Here is a 26,444-nt window from a genome sequence, read left to right on the forward strand (position 1 = left end):
TATAATCAGTGCGTTCCTCAATCCACAGCGGCAAGCAGATCGTCAGAATACAGAGGCCTGTGTGTGTGTGTGTGTGTGTGTGTTCATCTCAGCCTCATTGGTCTGTCACTGCTCGTCAATGTCAGAATATTTGAAATGACCAATCAAATCAAAGTAGGCAGACTTTACGTTCACAGACACAGAATTTCAATTTTAGCAGCGTGACTCGACCAGGACTCGACGGTCGACGCTTCAGTTTATGGTTAAGTGCAAGATAAAATGTAAGTAACTAACAGCGTAAAAAAAAAAAGCCCAAATGTAAATTCACAGATGATTTACAGAGAAAATTCCTGTTTTTTCGTTTTGGTCGGGATCCGTGTAAAGCAGAATGCATGAACTGCAAAGCTGGAACGTACGGTACGTGTCAGTGTCAAATAAAGGTGCTAGCGAAGTAAAAGCCCACATAAAGAAAGTATAGGCTACAAGAGAACATCAGGAGGATTGAAATTGTTTTTTTTACTAGTAGATTGTAGTAGATTTTTAACCTATGCTATGGCCATGAAAATAAATAGTGTCACGTAAAAGGTGTTAAAAGCTAAACTTTTTTTAATAGTAGGCTATTCTATTGTTGCGGACCAAACATTGAATGGAAAGGATGTATTACTTCATGTATTAAAGTACAATAACATAGTTGCAAGGTTGTGAATGCATTTGTCAAGTATTTTTTGATGCATTCACCCCCCAACCACGCCCCCACCCCTTAACCACGCCCCCACCCCTTAACCACGCCTCCCAAACCACGCCCCCGTCCTGTTTTCTGAAAACTAAAATATGGTCACCCTAGTAAAGGCCCTGTTTACACCTGGTATAAAGATGCGTTTTGGTCGATCGGATCACAAGTCGACGACGCTAAATACAGTACAGGTGTAAATGGGGTCTAAAACGTTTTAAGCTTGTCCACTTTCGACCACTTCCAGAGGTAGTCGAATACGCATTTGACCGGATTGCTTTCGTAGTGTAAATGCTCATGTGGTCGAATGTGTTCGAACAGCCACAAAAGACCGTCTTCTCTCCGCCTACTGACCTAATGCGTAACATTATGGGAAGCGCACTAGCCAGACGGGATTTAAACTTTGTCGGCTGAAGACCCAAGTTTGGTTTGAAGATGAAAAATGTCCCAAGCACAATGTTCTCTCTCCATTCCTGATTTCTAACACACACTCACAGTGTTCGGCTGGTCTTGTATTTGTCAGCAGAAATGAAAGCTGATGTTCTCCTTATGTTTTTCCATCGTCTCCTTTCGTGTTCATATGTAAATTGAGCTTGTTTCGTCCATTAGATCGAAAGATCTGAAAAAACCCATACATTTACACTACATAGACCCTCCCCTCGAAGAAATCAGGACAGAAGTGGTTAAAAGTTGACAAAAGAGACGGATTAAAACACCAGGTGTAAACGGGATTGTGTCTCCCTCGTCTACTTATGATCAGATCGACCAAAACGCATCTTAACACCGGGTGTAAACAAGGCCCAAAAGCGAAACGAATAAGCCTCAGGCTGAAGGAAATGCGAAGCTCAAACAAACCTTTCAGCTATGCCGCCATTCTGGATTGCAGAAGAATAGGACGCAGGAGAAGAAAGTTCAACACTTTTTATTAAATTAAAAACAAATGTAATGTTTATTTATTGGATCATTAAAGATCAGCAGCAAAGACATTGGTTAATAAAGTGAGATTAAATAGGTTTGTGTAATATTTGATTTTGCATTTCACTGTTTTTATTCATCTTGAGGAAAACTGAATCTGTTTTTTTGCAAGTGAGGTGAGTAAATGCATGTTCACAAGTCTAGATTAGATCTACAATAAGAATCATGTTTACACAGCACACACAACGCCTCTCATGATTTCTCTCAACATGGGGACAGGAGAGTTGTCAGTCAATAACTGGAAAAACTATAGCTAGCGTTACTCGGTTGAAAAAGTGATTCAGATATTTTGTTGTGAATTAATTTTTAGATTCAAAGTAAAATTCAATAACTTGCATTACTTGTAATGCATTACCCCCAACACTGACTGTCCCTTTAAGGGTTGATCATCTTCTGCAAGCTGCAATTGACAATAATGAGACAAACACACTTGTAACATGTTTTCAGTTGCATTGCAGTTGCATTTATTTCTTGGACTGAATCACATTCATAGCAGTATCACTATAGTAAAGGAGCTCTACAGTCCTTTAACACAATAACGAAAGAAATTAAACTACTGGATAGTAACAATAAGGCAAAATATTGACCTCACATCTACTCAGAAAAAAAAAATAACAACAGCATTCGTTCACAACATAATGGTAACTTCACAATGTTAAGGGTCAAATGTAAAAAATATATAGATATATAGCAAGAGAGAGGTACTCCAATAAATATGCGTTTCCCTTATTTAGTAATATTGTTCACAGACAGACCATAAAACCTCCTCAAGGAGTTATTTTTCAATTTTAAAAGATTGTAATTACAACTGCACAGCTTTCACTAATTCAAAGTATTGTCACTGCCTTACATACAGCATAGTCATAAAATATTTTTTACATATATTCAGATCCAAAAACTCTATACAATATTGGTCCACCTTAGATGCTTTGTACTTTTCTGTATCTGTAAATGTGAAATCCAACATGTGAATACACTTGCAGTGTGTGCTTTTAGTACTGGACAGTGGTTACCATCAGCTATGGGAAAATAATAATGTTATTACACTTGTAACTTATAAGACTTTCTCATAAGCTGGAATCAACCAGGATTATACTATATTTGATGTTAGTAACAGCATCTACGCTTGGATTTACTCTTACAGGCAGAGGTGATACAGAATAATATAAAGCAAATTTAGTAAAGTTGTGATTGTACACAATGTTCGTGGCAGATGTTAGAAAAAAAGTGTGTTAAAGCAAAAACAACAACAAACAGAATAAATAAGAAATAAAATGTTTTTTCTCCCCCTCAAATCTAATGTCTGAATACTCAAACTTAGTGAGCTACCTACCTAGACAGCATTTCAAGGCATCATAGATGCTTCCCATCATGAAGTGTTCATTCTAAGATTAGCTAACGCAACATCGCAAGTATCTTTTACAGAGAGAATGCAATCCCAGAACAAACTGTGTGAAAAATCAATCCAAGATGGAGGACGAGTCGAAAGAAATGTTAATTATAAATACTTAAATTTCACTCAATACTGAAAACACATTGACAAACACTAGTTAAATAATAAAAGTGAGCATACTGACGTGCTATTGCGTTAGCTTAGCAACATGCTAATGCGAGACTCCTGTCAGTCACAGGTGTTCAGTCTAACTGAGACAGCAGACAACATGGTAGCTCACTAGGTTTAGGAACAAAGCTTTTATATTAGTGAAAAAGACGGCAACAATAATAAATGAAAGGACGTATTTTAAAAGTGCATTTAAAAGGTGCCGTATACTATGATGCAAAAGGACAGAGTTTGATTTAAAGATTGAAAATTCTGAATAATTGAGAACTTCATCCACAAGGTATGAAACTGTACCGAATACCACTGTAAGGCCAGAAATATACTGTACGCAACAGGCTACAGATGTGTTATTAAGGCCCACTCACACCATGGACAATTACTATAACGTTTTAATCATCATTCGATGAGAATAGCAAAGTCCACAGCACAACGATAACGACACAGAGGAACGTTATCGATGGAATCACTTTCAGAATGAGTTTTTTCAGCTGATGAATGATAAAAACATTGACAGCCAATCAGAATCCACTTTTGAAGATCTCAAGCATTTAAAGTGGCAGACAACAACTGCAGTGCGCTTCTAATAAACAACATTACCGTCCGTTGGGGGGATGCTAGTATGGTTATCGTTTCAGTTATCTTTATAGTTTTGTTTATTCAAGTATCTAGCTATAAACATGCTATTTATTTAACTAATTTTAACTAAATTGGTCAGTAAGATGCTATGGAAGCTTGTTTCCACCACGAAATAAAACAATTTAAACGATAATTGCGACTTCTTATCTCACAATTGGAAGATATAAAGTCAGAATTGCCAGATATAAACTCGCAATTGCGAGAAATAAAATCAGAATTGCCAGATATAATCTTGCAATTGCGATTAAAAAAAGTCAGAATTGAGATAAAAAAAATTTGCAATAATCTTTTATTTTTTTATACAAGCTTCCATAGGATGCTCTTCAAACTGTTGACAAAAAAAACTGACCGTAGAGAAACGCAGTTTATAGCACCCCTTGTGGTGACGCTGAGAATGTAACACGGACGTTATGAACGGTCACCTGACACGTTTCAGAATGCAGTTATGCACAAAATCGGACTTTAGTCACTGCATCCAGCATTTGCGTAGAGTAAGTTTCAGGCCTAAGATAATATCAGGAAAGTTATACAATGGAAAAGTGCAAAGATTTACAGTACATCCCTCAATGGTGTGGTTTGAACCAAGTGGATTATTCTTCATTATCTTTAACAACAGGACTGCTATACCTAAACACAGTCATCAATACTGAACCCAATGAACGGCCAGCGTTCTGTTTCATCCCCCTCGACCCGTCACAAAAGCATCAAACACCCGAGTGCTGACAGAGGGGGTAAAACGATCGCGCTCACTGCCATTTGAATAAGGTCGCAAGCTAAAGCAAAGCCAGATGGAAAGGAAATCTTCCCCGTGCCAGTGACTGTCTCCACACTTCTCAAAGGACAGCATTTCAGTGAGTGAAACAGAAGGCACCTGTTCTCCTCTGCGGAGTTCGCATTCACACAATAGAGAAGGAAACGACCAGGCGAGGTCGAACTCTAGCCATCTGGGAGGTGGCAGCAGGTTTCAAACAAAGAACAAAAGAAATGCTAAGTATAGAAGAGGAATACTGACTTTCTAAACTACCATCAAAAATGGTCACATGACATTTACTATGAGAATTAACTTGAAAAGTCTGTGTTCGCCTCTAAAACGTGATTAAGGGAACACTTAATGGGGTCTTTTCAACTCTTATTTTCATGAAACCCATCCTACGAACAATTATAACTTCACTCAAAATGTCGTTCTGCCGCAGACCTTCACAACACATTACTGATTCCTAGTGTGGGACACAATGGCTCTGAAATGACATTCTGTTTTGACGACCTTGCAAATCATGTACGTTTTTTCCCCCGGCTAAGCTGAAACGGTTTGCTGACAGTGTGACCCCTGCATAGGGAACATATGAAACTTGGCATTAAGCAAATGTATAAAAATAGCCAAGCTGATTCTCGAGGGCTCAGCGGTTGAGCGATGTGTGTCTCAGTATGCTTAATGCTATATAGAGGTGTAGAAGCCATATTTAATGTGATGTGAAAGAAGTCTTTTTTTGGCTTGTTTTACTTGAGAAGCTAAATGTTATTCATTGAATTAAAATTTAATTTAGAATAATTTAACATACAAAGAATGTGTGGTTTTTTTTTGTCCACTGGAAATGTTCAATGTTTTGTTTGCTGAACACACCAGTATACACTGGATGTTGCCGTCCCGTGCAACACGACCAGGTTGAGGATGCCATATGACTTTAAAATGGACCACTGTTGAGTGATCCGCTGTGTTTGCATTCAAAGCGCATTTCCACTAGCACCTGAGGGTACAACAGCTGAGCACATATCAGACCAAGCAGCATTTCCCATCATGGCTGACGGTTCCCTCATTTAGCATCAGTGAAGGATCAAGCTGAAGATCCTTTTTGAGATTTACAAATAAAACAATGATCAGTTTGAATCAACTGATGATTAGTACAGTACATGTGCTATTTGATTAAATGGCAGAATCTCACAAAGCCTGTCAGAAAAATGTCCAGGTCGCATTTCACCCCCCCAAAAAATAATATTTATATTTGAATATTTTGCATAAATAAAATGAAGCCTAGTTTAGTACCAGTTTTCATTAATTGATATTGATATTTATTATCTCAGTTAAGGCTCCTATTGATTATATGAATTAATTACCATTAACGTGATTTGAAAAACTTGAAAGCATGATTTTAGTATTTGTTGTCCCATAAAAACAAACAATGAATAATTCTCATTACATTACTGAAAATCTAATGAGAATCATTAGATTTGCATTACAGGAATGGCAGCCATTTTCTTTTTAACATTACGGTCATGAGAATGTCATGAAAATAATGCAAAAACACCTTCATGATGCTAAAATAGACATTTTCTTTATGCAAAATATATACCTTTTAAATTTGTAGTGAAATATGACTACAAATATGTTGTGATTCACCCTAGTATGCGATTCAGCTAATGCAGCACAGCCCCAAACGAGAAAAAGAAGAAGTGAAAAAAAGTACTGGCTTACAGATAAAATACCTCATTTGAAGAACACGACTTTCCCTTGAGTAAGATGCTTCCTACTGGCAATAGACAAATGAAAGTGGTTGGAAGCTCGATACATGCGTATCATCTGACATCACTCCCTCTTTACAAATATTATCTGATACTATACAGACAGAATTAACAGTACAACTTATACTTGTTGCAATGCTGCTGACTTGGCAGAAACCTAAGAAAAAGATAACAGACACGGTCACCCTTCCCTTTTTATGACAGTTTCGATCTGTATTTTAAGGATAGCCTCATCCAGAGACAACGCTAGCGCTGGTTGCAGTCATTTGGGCTTGATGGCCTATTTGAGCCAAGACAACTACTCCAGCACATGTGTATTTAGACATGGAGGTTTGAGTACTACTGAAATCAACACTTTAAAATGTGTCAGTGACACAGGATAAACATTAAGGTATACCTCACAATACTACAGCAAAGATTGTGCATTGATTTTCAACACAGCAGCACTACGCTAACAGATCTTTAATATGAAATTATTTTCATGCTACTCTCTGATTATGTTTGGGAAATCTACGGTAAAACGGGGAAACCAGCCCCTAAGAAAAAACAGAACCACTTTGTATTGTTTGCTAGTCCATTCTGCAGGACTGAAAGTAGGTTCCAGATGAAGACTAGTCACTCAAGACTCTCGCTTTGTTCACAGTACAAGCCATCAAGGACTATCTGAAGAGGACAACATGTCAGAGACACTGAGAAGACACTGTGGTTGAAATGGAGAACATGCTAAGGTAAGGAAGTAGGGTATATTGAGGATCTAGTAACCAGAAAACTGTCTGTCCTTTCCTGACACTAAATTAGTGGTACTACTAGAGGAATGTAGGAGACAAATGCAGTATTGTAAGACTGAGGAACAATGGTGAGAGACTTGACTGTCAATAGGCTAAAGACCAAGACTATCAAACCTTGTACATGAATCCAGCAAGAATTGGTCTGGTCTTACATGGATTTAAACTGGCGATTCCTCAACTATAACCAATATACCCCCGTCATGCTCAGACAGGGGAACTGTGGGAGGACCGGAGGTTTCAGGAAGTGGAACTTGAACCTGTGCAGCTGCTACCAATGTTGAGTCATTAGGGGAAGGATGGTTAATGTACGGTCCCTAGGCTCTTTTCCAAGATGTGTCGGCATCTTGACATTCCACTGCCGACAGTGCGATCAACATCTGTGCGGCATAGTAGGTCGCCATGATGATGGCTCGAGAGTGGGGCACGGGGAAGCAGAACTTGTTGACGGCAATGGTGAGGTCAGATACCATGAAGAGGACGGCTCCGAGGCAGGCCGACAGCTTCGTCCAGGTCCACAGGTCATTGGCGAGCTGGACTCCAGCAATGGCCCTCCAGCCCATGAAGCCGATGAGAGCGATGTAAACGGCCACCAGGTAGGTAAAGGGACCGGAGAGGTAGGGGTAAAGAAGGGTGTAGCTGAGGCCTGAGATGACACCGATGACCAGACCTGCTCTCGAGTTGATGGGCTTCATCCCAAAGGCCGAAGAGTAGAGAATGTGGGTGATGGCGAACATTAGCAGTCCTGTCAAGGCAAATTCAGCTGAATTGAGTATTCAATGAAAGCATCATGATGAAAGCAGGGGGTGTCCAAACTAGGGATGCACAGTATATCGGCCACCCTATCAGTATAGGCCCATACATAATAGATTATTTCTTTCAGCTGAGACACTGTTCAGATGCGCACTGTTCATGTGCTTGAAATATGATTGGAATCACTTCAAAAAGGGAAAATGCAGCCACATACAACATGTGCAGGGCAAGTCAGTGCAGAACATCATTATAATTGTGTCCTTGGGACATGGATTTTAATGGTGAGACTTTAGTTTTTGTAACCAAGCTCTCAAAAATTATATAAAAATTTGGATATAGATTTATCGGCCAGTGTATTGGTTATCGGGTTTCAAATATATAAAGAATTATCGGTATCGGACAAAATGTTCATATTGGTGCATCCCTATTCCAAACCTGCTCCTGGAGGGCAACCTTCCTGCAGAGTTGAGCAACAACACACAATTACTTTCAAGCAATCCTGAAAACCCTGAATAGCTGGTTCAGATGTGATTTCTCAGGGTTAAAGATAAACTCTGCAGGAAGGTCTCCAGGAGCAGGATTGGACACCCCTGAATGAAAGAATTTAACATAACTGTACAGGACATATCAAGAAACGTGTTAGTCTTGGTACCATGACCCTGTTGTTTATTCCAAAGGAAAACTTGAGTAACTCTGTGGTTCCCAAGGGTATCATTTGGGTTTGTCCCAACCCTCAACCTTGACCTAAAAAAACATCATTCAACCTCTACGCTACTTTCTCAGTACAAGAGCCGCTGAATCAGGCATGATAGTTCAGGGTTGGGACATAAAACTTCTTGCTTGAGAGAGGAGACTTGCATAAAACCACAGTCTGCTTTCAAATAATTAGCATGAACTAATTTAACCAGCATTTGAAAGTGTAAAAAAGTTAAATACAATGTTATATTGATACAGAGCTTTTGATAAACAGAATTATACATCTTGTCCTTCTCATCAACACACATAGCAAATAACTCTTAATCCTTTTCTAATCAAATCAGAGCAAAACAAATGAATTTACTCACCATGACTAAAGTAGCCTTGTTCTTGCCAGATGAGAAATGCGTCACCCAAAGCTGAAAAAATAAGTCCTGCCAGGATTTTTCTGGCACTGGAGTGGGCACCTAAAAAGCTGATGCCATGAGCGAGCAGAAAAACCCAAAGACAGAAGATGGGCAGGCATTTGATGAGGGCACTGTACCAGGAGGGACTCGAGGTTGGCAACCACAGAACAAAGTAGACGCAAGTGGCTTTGAAGAACGGAACAAGCTTTGGACCCTCGCTCTTGACCTGTAGGACAAAAGAGAGACTGAAGTTGTATTCATGGGAAGTGAAACACACCATCACGCGAGTCAGAAAGACGGACACAGTGCTCCTTTTACATTTAACAATTGGAGGTGATAAAAACACTTAACAATGAGCACTTCAGTGAAATGTGATCCATGTGTTTTCTTGGAAATGTGAGATATAATGAATAAAAACTATGACAGTTTGTTAAATCTCAGAAGGATACCAAACCCAGGAGAAGAATGTCAAAGTTTTGCTGTAAACAAGGCAGGAAGAACTGGGCATCTTTCGACCCAAGAAACCCTATAAGTTTCAAGTTTAATTAATTTCTAGAGCACATTTAGGCAGGCAGATTTTTATTTTTAAAGGCCAGTTACTTCATGGATCCAGGATACTATGCATCCTGATAAAGTTCCCTTGGCCTTTGGAATTAAAATAGCCCCACATCATCACACACCCTTCACCATACCTAGAGATTAGCATGGTTTTATTTCAGTTAGCCTAATAGCTGGTTTGATTTGCATTGAGAGATGATCTTATGGAAAGTACTCCATGCCAGTCTCTAGGTATGGTGAAGGGTGTGTGATGATATGGGGCTATTTTAATTCCAAAGGCCAAGGGAACTTTATCAGGATGCATAGTATCCTGGATCCATGAAGTAACTGGCCTTTAAAAATAAAAATCTGCCTGCCTCTATGGGAATTTAACATAGGGGTGTCCAGACTTATGCACCCTGTATTTTAAGGAAGAACATTTATTTATTTATGATACATTATTCATTCACAAAGAAAATTGGTGTCCTTAAAGGTTGGAATTTTTCCTAATTTTTTTAATTAAGGCATTAAGTTCAATTTCCAAAAGATGATTTTTTATTCCTATTTTTAGTCAACTTTAGCATGGGTGTCTAAACTTATGCATAGCACTGTATTCTCAAGTAGGGTTGTCAAAAGTACTGGTACTTTGGTACCAAGTTTTAGAAACGTAACGTACCAGTCTTTCTGCAGTACCCGGTCAATTTGGTACCAGCTGATTGGTGCTGCTTTCAAATGGTGAATGCGCTCTGTGAAGAGCATCAAAGGTTTCTATTTACCACGTGTTTTTTGCAGCGTTGAGCATTGCAGCCAATCACAGACATGTTTGTTGCTCGTGTGAGAGCAATAGCCAATCAAAGGCATTTAAGTTAGTCAGAATCTGCTTAATACACCAGAGTTTGTTCAGCATTAGATTTTGTTATAACCAACAAAGTATAAAGATGATATAAATAAGAGATTTATTGTGCAGTATAGACAGATTTTTGATTATAACAGGAGTTTTCACTCAGTGAGCTTGAGCTGTGACTGAGTGTGACTGCTCCATTGATTATAAAAGCAGCACTCTTTGCTCGCTTTCTGTGTAAATAACCCATTTCATAATTTGAATAAAGTTTTATTTTTCATGTTGCAAAGTACACACTGCAAAGGTGCAGGATGAGTGACGACCGTATTAAAATGAAGGCATTCAATATGTTTGACAACGGATGAGAGTGAAAAAAAATCTGATGTCAAAATAGATACGTGCATTGAGTCTAAAAGTGCAATAGACCTTCCACTTGTTCTGTTACCTGTAATTTGTTTCTTTGTTTTTCATTTTATTACTAACTTTTCATGTGATTTTTTTAATGCAATGTTTATTTAACTTAACAATATTTGAAGGCTACATACTAATGTAATGGGAGGCGCTTGTCTGAAGTTTAAAATCATTGGTTACCCGTAAGCCAATCACATAACGTTTGGTTATGGCGTGTTATGCGCTGGCTTAGCCGCATCTAACTTCCACTGTAAACACATGTATGATGCGAAAACAAAACCATCGAGCGAAATACCGGAGTGAACATGGCTGTGTGCGACTTTTGCAGATTATGTGAAGTAAATCTACGCATCCACGGTACAATCAGCGTCTACGTCACGGCTCTCAGCCCGCCCTCTGTTCGTTGATTGGCCGGCTGTTTTCAGGCCGGAGGAAAACGGAAAGCTCTGACGCGGTCTCAGACTGAATACAGAAGCGAAATGAAATTGAGCGGAAGTAGGAAGTCTGACGTAGTCAGGCTAGAAAATGGTACAGAGAACTGTGAAATTTGACTGGTATTGGAGCAAAATTTTGCTCCTATTCTCAAGAAAATAGTGTTTTGTTTTACTATGATATTTTGAGATGTTGCTAGATGGTTTCTATGTTAGTTACAAGGGTGTTGCTAAGTGGTTGCTGAGGTTTGTTGGTGGTTTCCAGATGGATGCTATATATAAAAATGTGCACAAATTGTAGGTCATGTTCTTTAGAAAAGTAATAACAGCATGTGTTACACTTAACACAACTGCTTCAATGACCTGTATTAACTGAAGGGGGGGGGGGAATGTTTTTGTCCTAATCCTCTTCTTAGTCCATGACAGTTGGTCTTGGCTTAGTCTTGGAATTTGTAGTTTGAGCCTTAGCCCGTGGGGGAAGTGGAAAAAGGCTATTGTTAGACAGCGTACATTTTAATCAGATTCTGGTGTACCCCGCAGTCTGAGAAAGGTCACACTGAAATACAGAGACTTTTAATTTCAAGCCAGTTGATGTGAAGAGATGGTGCACACAGCAGGAGCTCTTTATAATGCAGACTTGTGGTGCAGTTCTTTCAAATAGATGTGTTAAAACTTTGTGGTTTTTTATCTAGGCTGGTAAATGAAAGTTTGTACGTGTGAACCTCACAAGGAATGATCCATTCACTATAACCACTGTGCTGGTGGGACTGTCCTAGTAATAACTGTACGAAATGCGTCCCCTAAATAAAAATTAAGTCCAAATCATGTAATCCAAGCACACCATTTAATAGACTAATTTAAAATAACTTGGTTTGCTAAATAAAATAGATAACATACAGTTCATTATTAGGCAGAGCAGTGGGGCATGTTGTCACACTACCCACCGGTTTCACAGACAAGGCTTAAGTCTAGTCCCAGCATGTTTGAGCTGTTTTAATTGAAAGCAACTTGCTCTGGCATATCTTAAAATATGTCAGTGCCATTGTTTTGTCTCAAGATGCACACCAGTAATGCTTTTTTTTTTTCTAATGCATGTTTATAAAAATCTACTTAAATGTCCTAATTTGACTGAGGCCTAACCCTGGCTTAATCTAAGCCCTGTCTGTGAAACCAAGCCTACTAGGGATAAGTTGTCACAATGAGAACCTGCTGTTCAACAGCCTATTACATACAAAATAATGAAACTGTAAAACATCTATGAAGCTCAAAACAATTTATGAAATGTATGTAAAAAGTCACATAGGCCTATAAAATATCAAACTATTGGCCAACTCAGATATCAATACATTAAAAGAAAAAACCTGCACAATTAAAGCACGTGACAACTCGCCCCAATTTCACATTTATGAAAAATAACCTGAGAACATATTTAGTTGGTCATACACCATATAATTCAAATAATAATAAAAAAATCATTAGTGAAAAGAGATGCTGAAAACAGGACATTTGAAACAAAAGGTTTTGCCGAAACAGTGGAACTAGATCACTTCAGAAACTGCAAGAACTGTCTCTCTTCCAGTCAGAATGCATGCGTCTGTATGAAAGAGGAATAAAGGATTGTCACGAGTGCTTCTACTGAATAAAGCCCTTTGAAAGCAGATGAAAGCAAAGAAAATGGGGAAATACTGAGAATGCAAACCCTGCAGAGCGGATTGCACAGTGGTAATTTAATTATAGATCAATGGAATCTTTGCATAAATAAACCAGAGCATTTCGTGATCATATAGCACATGGTTTGTGGAGGTAAAGTAAACATGAGCATGCTGGCCATAATCACGTGCTCATTGTTATTCCCAAGATAACAGACCCAAGGATGCATGGACACAAATATACATATAAAACAAACAGCGATGTCAGCGTATGTGTATTGTTCTCCTTAACAGCAAAAACAAGTCAATACATAAGCATTTTTTATATATATATATTTATATGACATAAAGATACGTGTTTTACAGAGGTAAGCAATACATGAATTCGAAATGAAAATGATCACTTCAAACACTTATGAATGCATATGCAATGCCAATCTCGGTTTAACTGATATCATGTCTTTATGAAGTGATCATGTCGATGTTTTAATGAACATCTTTTATAGAGAAAAGAGGTAACATACTTACCACAGTGACCGGAGAAACCATCTTTATCTGAGGTTGAATTGCCAGTGGAAAGATGAAACTGATCGGTCGTGGCTAACAGAGCACCCGCTAGTATTTACGTCCCTTTGTATGCGCGATTTGTTTTTGTCTCTTGTGTTTGGGACAGGCCATCATCAGTGGGAGGAGAGAAATCAGCTGTACTCTGGGCGGGGCCTGCGCGTGAAAACAACCCGCGTCCAATCAGAACGCGTGAAAGTGTTTACACTTCGAGCCTCAGCGAATGTGGGCGGGGTTTACCTGCCATCACAAGTGTTTGAACTGTAACCTTTCTTCCTTTTATCGTGTCTTTAATGTGTTTGTTTGTCAAACACTATTTCTGATATATAATGTGAGTTCTATAAAAATTCAGGATGTTAATAAAACGATGTCTAGCTGCGTAAACAGACCGCTGAACTGTTTCGTGGATCCATATCGACACCTTGTGGTCGACAGTATTGCGTCACTCTTCAATGTTTATGTTTCCTGAACAAGTCAAGACAAGCTTAAATTGCAAAATGATGTATCGGTATCGCAAGTCGGCTATATAATAAATATTTAGCCTGCAAAAGAAAACACGTGCTATAGCCAAAGAGTAATATCGTTCTTGTATATGGTCATTTATAGAATTAGTCTTTATTAAAAGTATGTTTTAAGTTTCTTTTGTTTACTGACCTCCATTATTTATTTTTTATTGACTGGTTTGATCTATTTATCTATCTATTATTACGTGTTATTTGCCTAGTAATTTAGTTGCATTTAAAATCGCATTGGCTGTCAAACAAACAAAAACAAGGAAACAAGAAAAAGCACGTGGTAAAATGTGTATGGACTTATCTTTTGTTTAGTAGCCACCAATATATATAATTAACATAAAGGCTTATTTTGTTTTGTTGTTTGTGGTCTACTATTTCTGGTCTAAGTTAATTGTGACTAATCAACATTTTATATATATATAAAAAGTTGTGATATACGATAAAGTAAGTAGAAAATTGAAAAAAGAAGAAGGAAACGCGTGTCTTAAACAACCGGAAGTGACGCGAAATGTGAACCGGATGACGTGGGCTTGGTTGTCGTTTCTAGAGAACGCAAATCTCACAAGAGGATTCCCATATTCTCGTTGTTTTACAGCTTTTCTCTTTAATGTCGTTTAATGACAATTTTGGGAAAGTGATACGGTGTCACTGAGCAAAAACAGAACGGAACTTTTTATTATTAATCGTTGAAGCTGTCCGTTGTTTAACGGTTTAAATGTCCAACAGCTGATCAGATGTGACGGCCAGAAGCTGAAGGCTTTACTCGATGGTTTTCTTCTTTAGTTAGTTTCTGCTCCCTCTAAACTCGTCTGATTTTAACACCAGGGGAGATCTCAGTTGACTCTTAGATCGTGTTTGCGGGTACAAAGGCTGGCTGAGGTGAGTGTTTGTCGACTGGCGAGTGGTAGCTATTGCTATTAGCTAAAGAAGTGACCATGGATTTCGACAATGTGCTTTCCATCGCCACCCAGAACCGAGGGCTCGGCGGCGTACCGGTATGTATGAGGAGAAATATGCATGCAAAAATAATATAACATCATTTAGTCTGTGAAGTAGATTCAAATATGTGCTAGCAAGGCCTTTGGTAGATCCAACTTTATGTAGTTGTTTGATTAATTCAAGTGTTTTACTGCTCTAACGTGTCAAACTAGCATGTTTTAGGGTAATATTAATAAAATGTGCCCATATATTGAAATAAAAGTCTAAGTCACGTGGAACCTTGAGGCTTATGTAATTTTATACACATATGCTCATATATACACACGTTTACTCATTGAGCCACATTAAGATCTCCATATCTCTGGGATTGAACCATATAGGGCCTTTAAAATGAAGATACAAAAATAAATGTTTGTTAAAAACCACAATATTAAGATATCTTTAATACTTCTTGAGTTACAGGCATGCAAACTTGGGGCAAAAAATTTTTTTGGACTGTCACTCTTGGCATATAATGAAACATGAGTCAACCGATTTTTCTAATAGACCTACCAATCTCAGTGTAAAGTTAAAATAATACTGCCATCTTTCTGTAGTAATTTTTCCCCTCTATAACTTGGCACCAAATCTCAAAAGTGAACATTTTAATTTTGATCCCCCTCCTCTACAAAACAGTGGATTACTCAGTAACTATACATCCATTACATTTAATATTTTGGCTTTCATCACTATTTATGTTTGTCTTTCTTCAGAATTTTTTTTTTAACAGGATCAAAAACTTGAGCCGGGGAAGTTTCTGAAGTTTGGTTGATTTGACATGGAATTTGACACTGAAGCTTTCACTGATTTCTGTCTTTTGTAGAAGCGGTATAGCTTAAAAACTGGGCCGCCCAAGAAAGAAGACAGAGTCAAAGGTGTTAATTCGGCTGCGGTGCAAGCCTTCTTGAAAAAACAGGCCATGGACCAAAGGAAAAAAGGTATTTTTTTTTCTATATAATCTTTGTTTAGCTATATATAACATTTCTTCTTAAAGCCTGCCAGCCAAGTCATTGCTTATGTCCTCGTGTCACTACAAACCCTGTGGACCACAAAAGATTGCTCTTTTCCATATGATTAAAATGAATGGGGACGGATTAATTTTATCATCAAGATGATAAAAACGACCTGAAATCGCCATAAAAGTTGTACTTCTATTTAGACATCATGGCAAGGTTGGTCTCAGCAACATAAATGTTTCATAAATGATTTCATTGTAAAACAACGAACTGCTTGTAGACAGTTAAAAAACAGAAAAATTGTAAATTATAATAAAGAAAACCAAAACCTCAGGTCAATCTCAGGGTTTTATAATACCTTTACAGTTGTTTTCTCACAAAAAAAGTGATTGCGTATATAAATCAAATATATTATATTATATGTATTATTATATTATATTATCATATAAATATAATTCAGCCTCCTTTCTGTCTGGTGGACGCACTCTTCAAACATTTGCAGATAAAATGTAACTGCAAAACATAAAACACTTCTCAGCACATTAAACTTCACACACACCTGAAAAGGTAGCCCATATGAAACTAAATGGTTGTAAGCTTCTTTGAAGGGCTTATTATAAAGTCCTCCCATGCTTTGGACTATTTAGGCTAGGGCATGCAGTTATTGAATAATTTTTCAAATACATTTTTCTCCATAGAAATGCCTCTTTAAGAACTGTAAAGTGGATTTTTGGGGCCAATCACCAATTATTGATCACTGGAAGCAGTATTGGCCGATACTGATCACCGAAATAAATAATAGGCCAACTATTCTTAATGTTTTTTTAAGTATAATAAAATTAGAAATGAAAAGTATCATCTATAAGAGGTGATCAGGAACGGCTTAGAGCTTACAAATATAGCATTCCTGTGAAAAAACAACAACAACAGCAGTCTTTATCAGCCGAGTAATTAAGTGTAAAACACTACGTGGAGCAATGAGTAATTTTTCTCTTTATCTTTTGTTGTTTGATTATCATTAATGACAGACCTCAGCAGGATTATTAGGCTTCTGTCACTTTAAGACAGAATGCACAGATCCAATATACTCTTACACATTTGTCTCAACCCGACGGTTTGTTTACTTAAGACATAACCGATGGTGTTTTATGTCAATGCTCTCCTAGCCGGGCATTTTGACATATTTCTGTATTTATCAGTTTAGGCACGAAACCAAAGCTCAAAGTTTACTTTGCTTCTCCGTGTTCCTTGCACAGAAAGCAGGATGGGGAACAGGATCACATTCATGTCTTAATGTATTTATTGCGATAACGATATAAATATAGTACCATTCACCACTGTTTTTGGCTACAAGTGATAGCTGAATGCATTCTTGAGAGCCTCAAACAAACATTGATCTCAAGTAAAACATGCCCTTTATCAAATAGGCTCCTATAATATAACAATTGACCCTTCGCTAAGCCCCGCCCTCCTTAGTTACTGTTGCTACGCCTGTCAAGCTTTTGCGCCTGGCACGTCTATTACAGTATGTATGCACAGGTTTCAGACATTCCTAAGGAGATAATTAGTAATTTTTGGCGAACAGGTGAAAATATGAGAGTGCAAGACTGCAGTATGCATTCGAGGGCTATATCCACGACATAATATGCAAACGATTAGAGAATAATTTTATCAAAATTGAAGTTAAAGCATAACGTTAGGTCACAGCGCAAGCAGCAGCCGCCTCATATGCTGACCATTCAAATGGGAAACACACAGATTTGAGGAACAGCTGTGCATGCCCAGCAGGGTAAGTGAAATTTGAAAATATTCTAATATTTATAAAACAAACAGCTTATCCATATGTATTGTGGAATAAACACAAGACATTAGCCTGACCACTTTGCAATGATACCATTCTCCCACTTATATTTTTAGCGCGCCAGGCTAACGTTACTGCTCACACGTCGGACTAACTTACTGTTATGAACTGATTAAGTTTGCATACCAACCTTTTCCTTGGAGATCTCCGGCAAGCCCCCTGATGTTCCCTCCTTTTACTAACTACCTTTTACTTTTACTAGAACTAACGGGAGAGTCGCGATCGGATTGGGGTAATGGTTTGGCCGTCGATTAACAAAATGTTGAAATATATTTTTAAGTAACGTTAAGTTATGTCAGTGAGCCTCCGTCTTGCCTTTAATCACACTGCTTGATCCACGAGCTGGACAATAACTTTATTCTAGAGCTGCTATAAAGCCAAAACACTTTACTTTTAATTTCCTATTATCAATGTAAAGCTGCTTTGGAACAATCTACATTGTTAAAAACGCTATAAATGAAGATGACGCCCGGCATTTCTCCCCTTGGGTTTTAGGTTTGGGGAAGGGAACAAAATCCACCACCCCGTCCAAACTTTTAGGATACCGGGTATCAGATTTGCACAATCCATACGCACAACGCTTCAGCATGTTTCCCTCGCTCGAAAGCTTGCCAGACCTCCCGCACCTAGTTACGGTTGCTAAGCCACGATTGGCCTGTGGCGGTTTTCGGGCGTGGCTTAGCGAAGGGTCAATTACATAAAATAAACATAAAAAAACCCAGTAAAAAAAAACTTTCTTCTGTAAAAGTGCAGATAATGTTTAAATAGTGCAACTGTACTGAATAACATCACACAATAATAATTACACACAATAATAATTCAAATCAATTACAAGTTTGAAATGTAAACACATAATCTATTTATTTATACTCTTACGGTGCAAACAGTTGCAAAAAATAGTGCAAACAGCAAAAGTAACAATCCCTACCATGTCTTCTGATAGGTTACAACATCACGAGAGTGTAAATAATCAAGCATTATTTAATTATAGAACTTAATTATAACTAAAACTTGGTAACCATGTATGAAGGAAAACGTATGAATACATATTTGTCATTTTAACTGAACTTAGGACTGGTGGTGGTGCTTAAGATATTGTTGGTCATACGGTGTTTCTGTAAAAAAAAACCTAAGAATAATACTGATAATATGATAATACTACTACAAATTATATTACCTTTAGGAAATTTACAGTGAGAGACCCAAATGACCAGATATGATTAAGACCAGGAGTTAGAGGTGCAGTCAGTTTAAGACGAGTCAGAATTCTAATAAATTGAAGCAAAATTTTACTGAAGATAGTTTGCAGTTTCATCAGGCAGAAGTCAGCTTCAAGTTCGTAGGCCGCCCCGTTACAGTTACAAAGATCACAGCAATTATACCCGTCACCAAGGTCTAAGCTACGTCATTGCTTCAGGTTGAATGATTCTGATTGGCTAAGAAATAGATAGTCAATTTCCACACATGGACTGATAGGCAGTAGCACATCTCCATAGTCTGTACGGCTGCCACCAGGACCCTGAGTTGGCTGCGAGTGGCCCTCCGAGGTCACGAGACTGTGTGTCTAGGCTCCAGCATGTTGAAGAAAACGAGTCAGTCAATCTCCAATAATGCCACTTGTTCCTTAACCTGTAACCAAGAATACTAACACACACACACACACACACAGCTTCTTTGGTCAGGCTCTAACTATAAACAGGAGACTCTTCCCAAAACATCCAGAAAACATGTTATTTCTCTCAGTGAGAGGACACTGTAATCTAGAACAGTAAAGTATATGCTTTAAATAAGAAACGGTCACTCAAACTATTGGTTCCAATGACCCTTGTGACCTATAGCTGTCATGGTGAGCTAGAAGAACAGATGTTTTAAAACATGTTGAAGACCTTTTTCCAGAATCCACTCCCTTCATTACTAATAATAGAAACCACACTAAGGATTGATGAGCTGCTGGGTTCATGAATATTAATCACGTCGTTAACTGCGTTCGCTCGAACTGATTTGCTGAAATCAAAACAATATGAGCGGAATAGCAGAGTTAATTTCTGCTTGCTCATAAAGGCTGAATCATTCCAAATGAACTCCGTTCTTTTTACAGGAAAATACAACAAATAATATCGTTTACATGTATAACGTCAATTCTGTGTTGTATGCAAGACTCTCTCGCTCTCTCTTTGAGTGTGTGAGAAACACTGAGCGCTCTCAGCAAAGCGATGGCGAGTCGTGCGCCTCACACTAGTGTTTACTGTACGCACAGTAAATACACTGTGCATTCATTGAGATGAACTGAAATCGCGCTTTATGGATCGCTTGACGGAGAGCGAAACTCTCAAGCGCTCAGTCAGAGTGTTCGGCGAGTGAAAATATCAGAAATTATTGACCAAAACTGCCCAAAATATTTATCAGTTAGTTGTTGAGACCCTTTTCCAGTATATTACATATCTCTAACACACAAGTTGTATTGAGCACTTTTTTAATACTTAATCTTTTTCGTTTAAATGTCAGCATACATCCACATTTGTGTTAATTGTAAAAGTTTACATTCTGTGGTACACAGAATATGTAATTGGGCATGTGTCCAATCCTGCTAACGTTCTGCAGAGTGTAGCTTCAACATGCACCTACACACTTGCCAGGAAGTGTTTGGCGGTTCAGGCATATTTAATTATGATTTGAATGAACTCTGCAGGATAGTGGACATCCAGGAGCAGAATAGGACACCCTGTCATAGGGATTTGGAAAGACTTGAGGGTGAGAAAGTTAAAGAAAATTCAGGGCTCCGGACTGCTACCAAATGCACTGGTGCCACCAGCACATTGACCAACTGATAAGAGCTGCCATTTCTTTTGCATATGAGAAACATCAAACGGCAAGCGAAACGAAAGCAGAACGAAACTGCACTTCTCATTTGAGCTGCGCAGCGCAGACCGTTTATCGGCTCGGACCAATATACCGCAGCGTGAGCTCAGTCAGAACTCTTGTGTGCCGATCTCGATCACACGAGACCTTTACTACACAGCGCTGGGAGATCCGATGAGAAAGCGTTTGAATTCGCCGCAGTATTAATAACATTGCTGCAAAATATAATGAGAAGCAATCAAATCAGCCGAAGAATTCTCACAGATATCAGATCAAACAGCGCTGACGTGGAAACAAAGAGAAACATTGTGCCATGAACGAACAAGTTATAGAAGGCTTTTCAATCCACAACATTCACCATGGATTTAATGTAGTATTTTTCACTCTTCACACTTTTTCAAGCTCTAAATAATAATAAATTAATGATTTTTTTTTTTAATGTGATGATTTGTAAAACTAAAAGTTTAAAGATGATAGAAAATAATTTGTGGCAAACAAACTTATTAAAAAAAGACATGAAATTACCATTATAACCAGTAGATGGCGGCAGAGGAGCACTTATTGACTTGTTAGCCATTTCCCCTCCATAATGGAAAAGTCAGTCTCTTGAAAAACAAAAACTTTTCTTCAAATTGTGACTGAATCACACAGAAAACAAGTAAAGAGTGCCCTTTTTATAACCCCTGATGCTGTTGGTCAGTTCAGTATGATATTATAGTACAACAATGGTACATTTAATAAGAGTAGGACATTTTTCCCTACAAAATGAGGTTTTTGCAAGTTACCGTCATTAATAAAAGTTATTTTTATCTGCATCTCAATTCAAGCTGTTACATTTCTAATAAATAAACATGTAATATTATTAGTAACTAACTTCGCTCATTAATGCAAAGCTAATGTAATATAATTAAATTAAATTACCTCAATGATTAAAAATCAATTCCCCCCCCCCCCCCCCCCCCACCATCTGTAGAACTGACTGCTCTCATATGTTAGTCACATGATGCATATTTTGATGTCACTTTGCTTCTCCTTTTTAGAAATCCAGAATAAGAAGGCAAAAGAAGAACTGTTAGCCAAAAGAGTGGAGCTGAAGTCAGACAGGAAGGCACGAGCAATGGCTTCACGAACCAAGGACAATTTCAAAGGATACAACGGCGTCCCTGTCATAGACCAGCCCAAAAAGAGGCAGTCGAAGGGAGACAGATCAGAAGAGCAGGACAGGTCAAACACATATGATGATGATGATGATGATGTTGATAATTACGACTATGAGGGTACAGATTCTGAATCTGATGAACATGAACAAAGCAGACCTGTTAAGCCTCCGCCTCAGTCTCAGTCTCGGGCTGAGTTCTCCAACAAAGCTGACAGCAAGCCGAAAAAAGCGAGTGCTCCAGCTAGGTCCGCCCCGCCTTCAATGAACTTTGCAGAACTCTTAAAACTTGCGCAAAAGAAGCAGTATGAACCCGTTGAAATAAAAGTAGTGAAGAAGACTGAAGAGAGGCTCAGAACAGCAGAGGAGATTCGAGAACTCGAATTGGAGCGCAGGGTTAAGACACAGAATAAAGGGAAGGACGCAAAACCAGACAAGAATTCAGGACAGAAAGACAGCAGATCTCAATCCAGCTCAAATTCTCAGAAAAAGAATGGAGACCGAGATGGCAAAAATGGGAAATTGCCCAAGCCACCAGTAGAAAAGCACCAGTCAAGTAGTGCCAGCAAAAAGCCAAAGCTTCAAGCATCCAGTGAACGAACTCCAGGTTCTGCCAAACTACACGGAGACAGAAACAACTCAGGCTCATCCGGTGCCTTAAATGGTAAATCTGCCATGAAATATGGTGCTCAGTTTAACACGAAACAAGCACCACCTAGACCATCACAAGGCCAAAGGCCCACAACCTCAAGTGACCTTACCCCAAGGAAGGGGAATACCTCAATATCTCAAGGTAAATCAAGTATTTCGGGAAGTCGCGCTGTAGCTGCTCCTGGTGCAGCTAGATCAGGGCAAGGACCACACAAACACTCTGGGCAGGGCAGACCTAGTAACTCCGATAGGGGTGGGCAACCTCAGAAACCAGCAAAACCAGTACATTTATCACGACCTGGGAGCGCTGCTCCACCTCGGCCTGGTAGCAACGGACTTGTACGTCCCTCTTCTGGTGAGCCCTCAAAGCAACCAAGACCAGGTGGTAGTTTTCAAGGTCAGCAAGTTCCTGGAAGCTCCAGGGCCTTTATAACTGGACCAAATAGGATGGGAGGTAGTGCTTCTGGGAGACCGGTAAATGGCATGGGATCTGGCCCTGGTAGACCTCAGTGCACTGTTGTTTCAGAGACTATTTCATCAAAGAACTTTGCATTGAGACCTGGGATGGTTTCGAGGCCTCCGGGGCCACAAGGCCTCAAGACAGTGATTGCCCCCTCAGGCCACAGAGTCTTGGTTAAACCTCCTGGTAAGCGATAAGAGAAGCGTTTCATTCATTCTAATTGTTAATATTGTGAAGATAATTACTGTTTCTGTAGATCGCAATCCCAAGATACCACAAAATAATTCCTATTTGTCCCTTGAAAGAAACAGAAGATCCATTAATATAATAAACTTACAACAGAAGTAGGCATTACAGGATTAAACGTTATACGCATTTCAAAAATGTCATGTCAACCCTTAACAGAATATAAAGTGTTATTGATCTCATGTCATGTATAGTTATGTTACCGTCTTTATATGCAAGGACACCAGAAAGAGATGTGACAACCATTTTGAAGTCACCATGAAATCAAATTTCTACAGGTCTTATTTTTGTGACTGGAAAATGTCAGTGTTTGTTATAAATGATTTATTTGTTTACATTATTATTATTATTATTATTATTTTTTTTTTATGAATGCACCCTCATAATCTTTAATCAAAACAATAACTTTCCCTTCCCCTCGCAACCACATCTCATCTCTGATGACGTGCTCCAGCGTGAGGGCATGAGATCAATGAAATTAGCAAACAGCAATGATCTAATCAATCCAGGAAGCTGGAAAGATGATTGTAATTTCTGTTTCAGGCTGACATTCATATAGTACTTGTTTGTTTTACAAACTGAGGGGACAAGTGGAAATGATTATTGGTGGTAATTGACAGCTCAACAAAGATGATTAATCCCTGTGTCGTGAAAAATCCTATCCCGTCACAGAGACGCGATCCCTCAGATTCCAGAGTCATTCCATTGGCTTTTTATAATACTGTAATGGCGTCCGATTAGAGATAAAGATGATTTTGCTTTACTGTATATTTAGTATTACAGAATGAAAATATGCTTAAGTCTTTTAAATGACTTACAAATTTACCAAAACTAAAAATGCCATAACTTTTCCCTTCGGTAACTTTTGGCATTCGGTTAACATCTAAGCCAACTAGCTTAGCATAGTGCTAATTGGTGTGAAAATTTAAATACCGGAATAATCCTTTAATTGGTGAAGCAATTCTTTCATTAATTGTGTCTCTGAATTGCTGCATTGAATTTGCATGGGTTTATGAATTATTTATACACACCTTCATTCGTGTTTTCATGAGTGAGTCAGATTGTCTTTAACTTGTAGTCAGTAGCAACATCAGTGTGTGTTCTTACATGTTTTTGAAGTTGTATCCCCTGCTATTTTTGAAGGACCGTCGTTGCCCCCCATAACATCCGCTTATAAACGGAAGTATGAAGAAGAGGAAGAGTACGACTCGGAGATGGATGACTTCATTGACGATGAAGGAGAAGACCAAGATGAAGTTTCAAAGCATATCAGGGAAATCTTTGGCTACGACAGGAGCAAGTGAGTTCTTGCCCATTTTAAGGTTACATAAAATATCCTCTACACAAGTATTTGATCTTGTAAAGGTGGACAAATGTCTGCGTATTTGCATAGAGCCTTAAAATACAAGTGTTTTATGCATATATTGTGGTAACGTGTCCTTCGTTTCAATAGATATAAAGATGAAAGCGACTATGCACTGAAGTTTATGGAGAGCAGCTGGAAAGATCAGCAGAAAGAGGAAGCGAGGAGGTAAGCCAACAAATTCAGCTGCAAACTGAGTGTAAAAAGAGTAGCTTTGAGTAACTGATGTGGTACTTCATCATTCTCACCAAATCATCACACTATTGCCTTCTTTCTGTGTGTTTCTTGTGCTATGCCTTGCCCCGATTGTCTGATTAGCCTGCGAATGGCAGTGCTTGAGGACCAGGAAGAGGAAAGACGAGAACTTGAGGAGATGAATCGGAAGAATGCCAAGAAGAGAAAATGATTGTGTTTTCCGATAGACTGAAATAAAATGCTTCTCTCCCTTTAACGCAGAAGACCGAAGAAAATCAGTGCCATAATGACACCTGTTTTTTTCTGCTTCAGTTTACGCCTGGGTATCAAGGAGGATGAAGAAGAAATGCGAATGGAGGAGGAGGAGATGAAAAGAAAACTAGCAATGAAAGCAAACCGCAAAAAGATTTAGTTTACTTGACATGACTTTGATCTAGTCTTATTTGGTTGCAACCGAGCGGAGTGGGAATGTGCCACAGACATTGTTACACTATTTATTTGAATGGCCAAACCGTGGGAGCAGGTTTGCACTATCATGAGACCATCTGACGTAGCTGAGCTTCGGAGAAAATTATGTATGAAATTAATATCTGAGAATCACAATGGCAATTTTTGTATCTGTAGAAACCATGTAAGTATATTGATGTGGATGCCTTACACCTCAAGCACCAACTTCTTCAAAATTGGTCCTGATTTCGGGAGAGTTATTTTATTACTTATAGTACTATTTAATTGATGAGAAAAGACAGAAGCCTGCCATTTTTCCAATGTATTTTTTTGTTAAAATTATTTGACAGATGCTTTTGTCCTGTCATTTCTTTGCTTTAATTGTGGATCTGGTTGCAGAAATCTGAAAGAAAAAATGAGCTGGTTGGTATGGAACTCACATATTAACTTTGTCACTTTGCACATGGCCTTGTAATGCGAATTACAACATGTCTTGCTTTGTCTAAACAACTAGTCCACAAACTAATTTGTTACATATTCGTTGCAATGCCATGGTATCCTGTGAGGAACCTTTAAGCACCATTTGAGACTGTGGGTTACAAATGCGAATTAAATATATTATTACAACCACAGTACTTTTTAAGGGTTATTGATCCAGACAACCATTGTAGAAATTAAGCACTGTGCTCAAATAAAGTGCTAAAGTGGTTTTGACCAACCAGAGTTCATGACTCGCTATAGCTATGGATGAGGTATGCTAACATCTGCCTACCTTTACTAATTATTTGCTCGCTCTAATTTTGTCACTGACCAGACTAGAGTGAAATCCCTTAAGCATCACCATCATGAGTCTTCATTGTCTGCGGAGTAGGGGTGAGCGGGGCACAACCTAACGCTGGGCTAGTTGTAACATGGTTTAAAACTTTCCACACATGCTAGTATGATGAAACTTAGTGTATTTACTAGCTGCCATTTCAACCAATATACAGAGAAAAAATAGCGCCAAAATGTAAAAATCTTTGGAAGATATTGCTGAACATTTATTTAACCATAGCAAAAGTAAACTTCTTAAGTTATTTTTTCATCTCTGTTTTTTGTGTTTTTTTTAAATTGAGACAAATCGATATTATTTTAATTTTATATCTGATATTTAACAGTTGAGATAATTATTTAATGCTGATCTAACCTGCAGAAGACACTAGCTGGGTTTCAAGTCCCCCTGTGGTTTTTAATGTTGTTTATATGTCTATGTGGTGTTTTTAATATGCTTTAAGACAAACCATGT

The 26,444-nt window shown here is 38.4% G+C and overlaps 2 protein-coding genes across 3 annotated transcripts; one reads left to right on the plus strand and one right to left on the minus strand.

Annotated features, from left to right (window-relative positions):
* Positions 1-2,122: 2,122 nt before the first annotated feature.
* On the minus strand, positions 2,123-13,597 carry tmem86a (transmembrane protein 86A). Its single transcript, XM_084094706.1, has 3 exons — positions 13,437-13,597; positions 9,001-9,265; positions 2,123-7,928 (listed from the first exon to the last, which is right to left on the minus strand). The coding sequence occupies exons 1-3, from the start codon at positions 13,455-13,457 to the stop codon at positions 7,501-7,503; spliced, it is 714 nt and encodes a 237-aa protein (XP_083950832.1). The 5' UTR covers positions 13,458-13,597; the 3' UTR covers positions 2,123-7,500.
* Positions 13,598-14,484: 887 nt separating this feature from the next.
* Positions 14,485-25,511, plus strand: spty2d1 (SPT2 chromatin protein domain containing 1). Of its 2 annotated transcripts, none has more exons than XM_084094843.1 (6): positions 14,485-14,982; positions 15,789-15,903; positions 21,682-23,094; positions 24,298-24,454; positions 24,608-24,685; positions 24,836-25,511. In XM_084094843.1, the coding sequence occupies exons 1-6, from the start codon at positions 14,923-14,925 to the stop codon at positions 24,921-24,923; spliced, it is 1,911 nt and encodes a 636-aa protein (XP_083950969.1). In that variant the 5' UTR covers positions 14,485-14,922; the 3' UTR covers positions 24,924-25,511. The 2 variants fall into 2 exon arrangements, with proteins under 2 accessions (XP_083950969.1, XP_083950968.1); XM_084094842.1 differs by having other exon boundaries at positions 25,025-25,511.
* Positions 25,512-26,444: the final 933 nt, after the last annotated feature.

This window comes from Abramis brama, assembly GCF_963993115.1.
Source record: "Abramis brama genome assembly, chromosome: 20".
NCBI lineage: Eukaryota > Metazoa > Chordata > Actinopteri > Cypriniformes > Leuciscidae > Abramis > Abramis brama.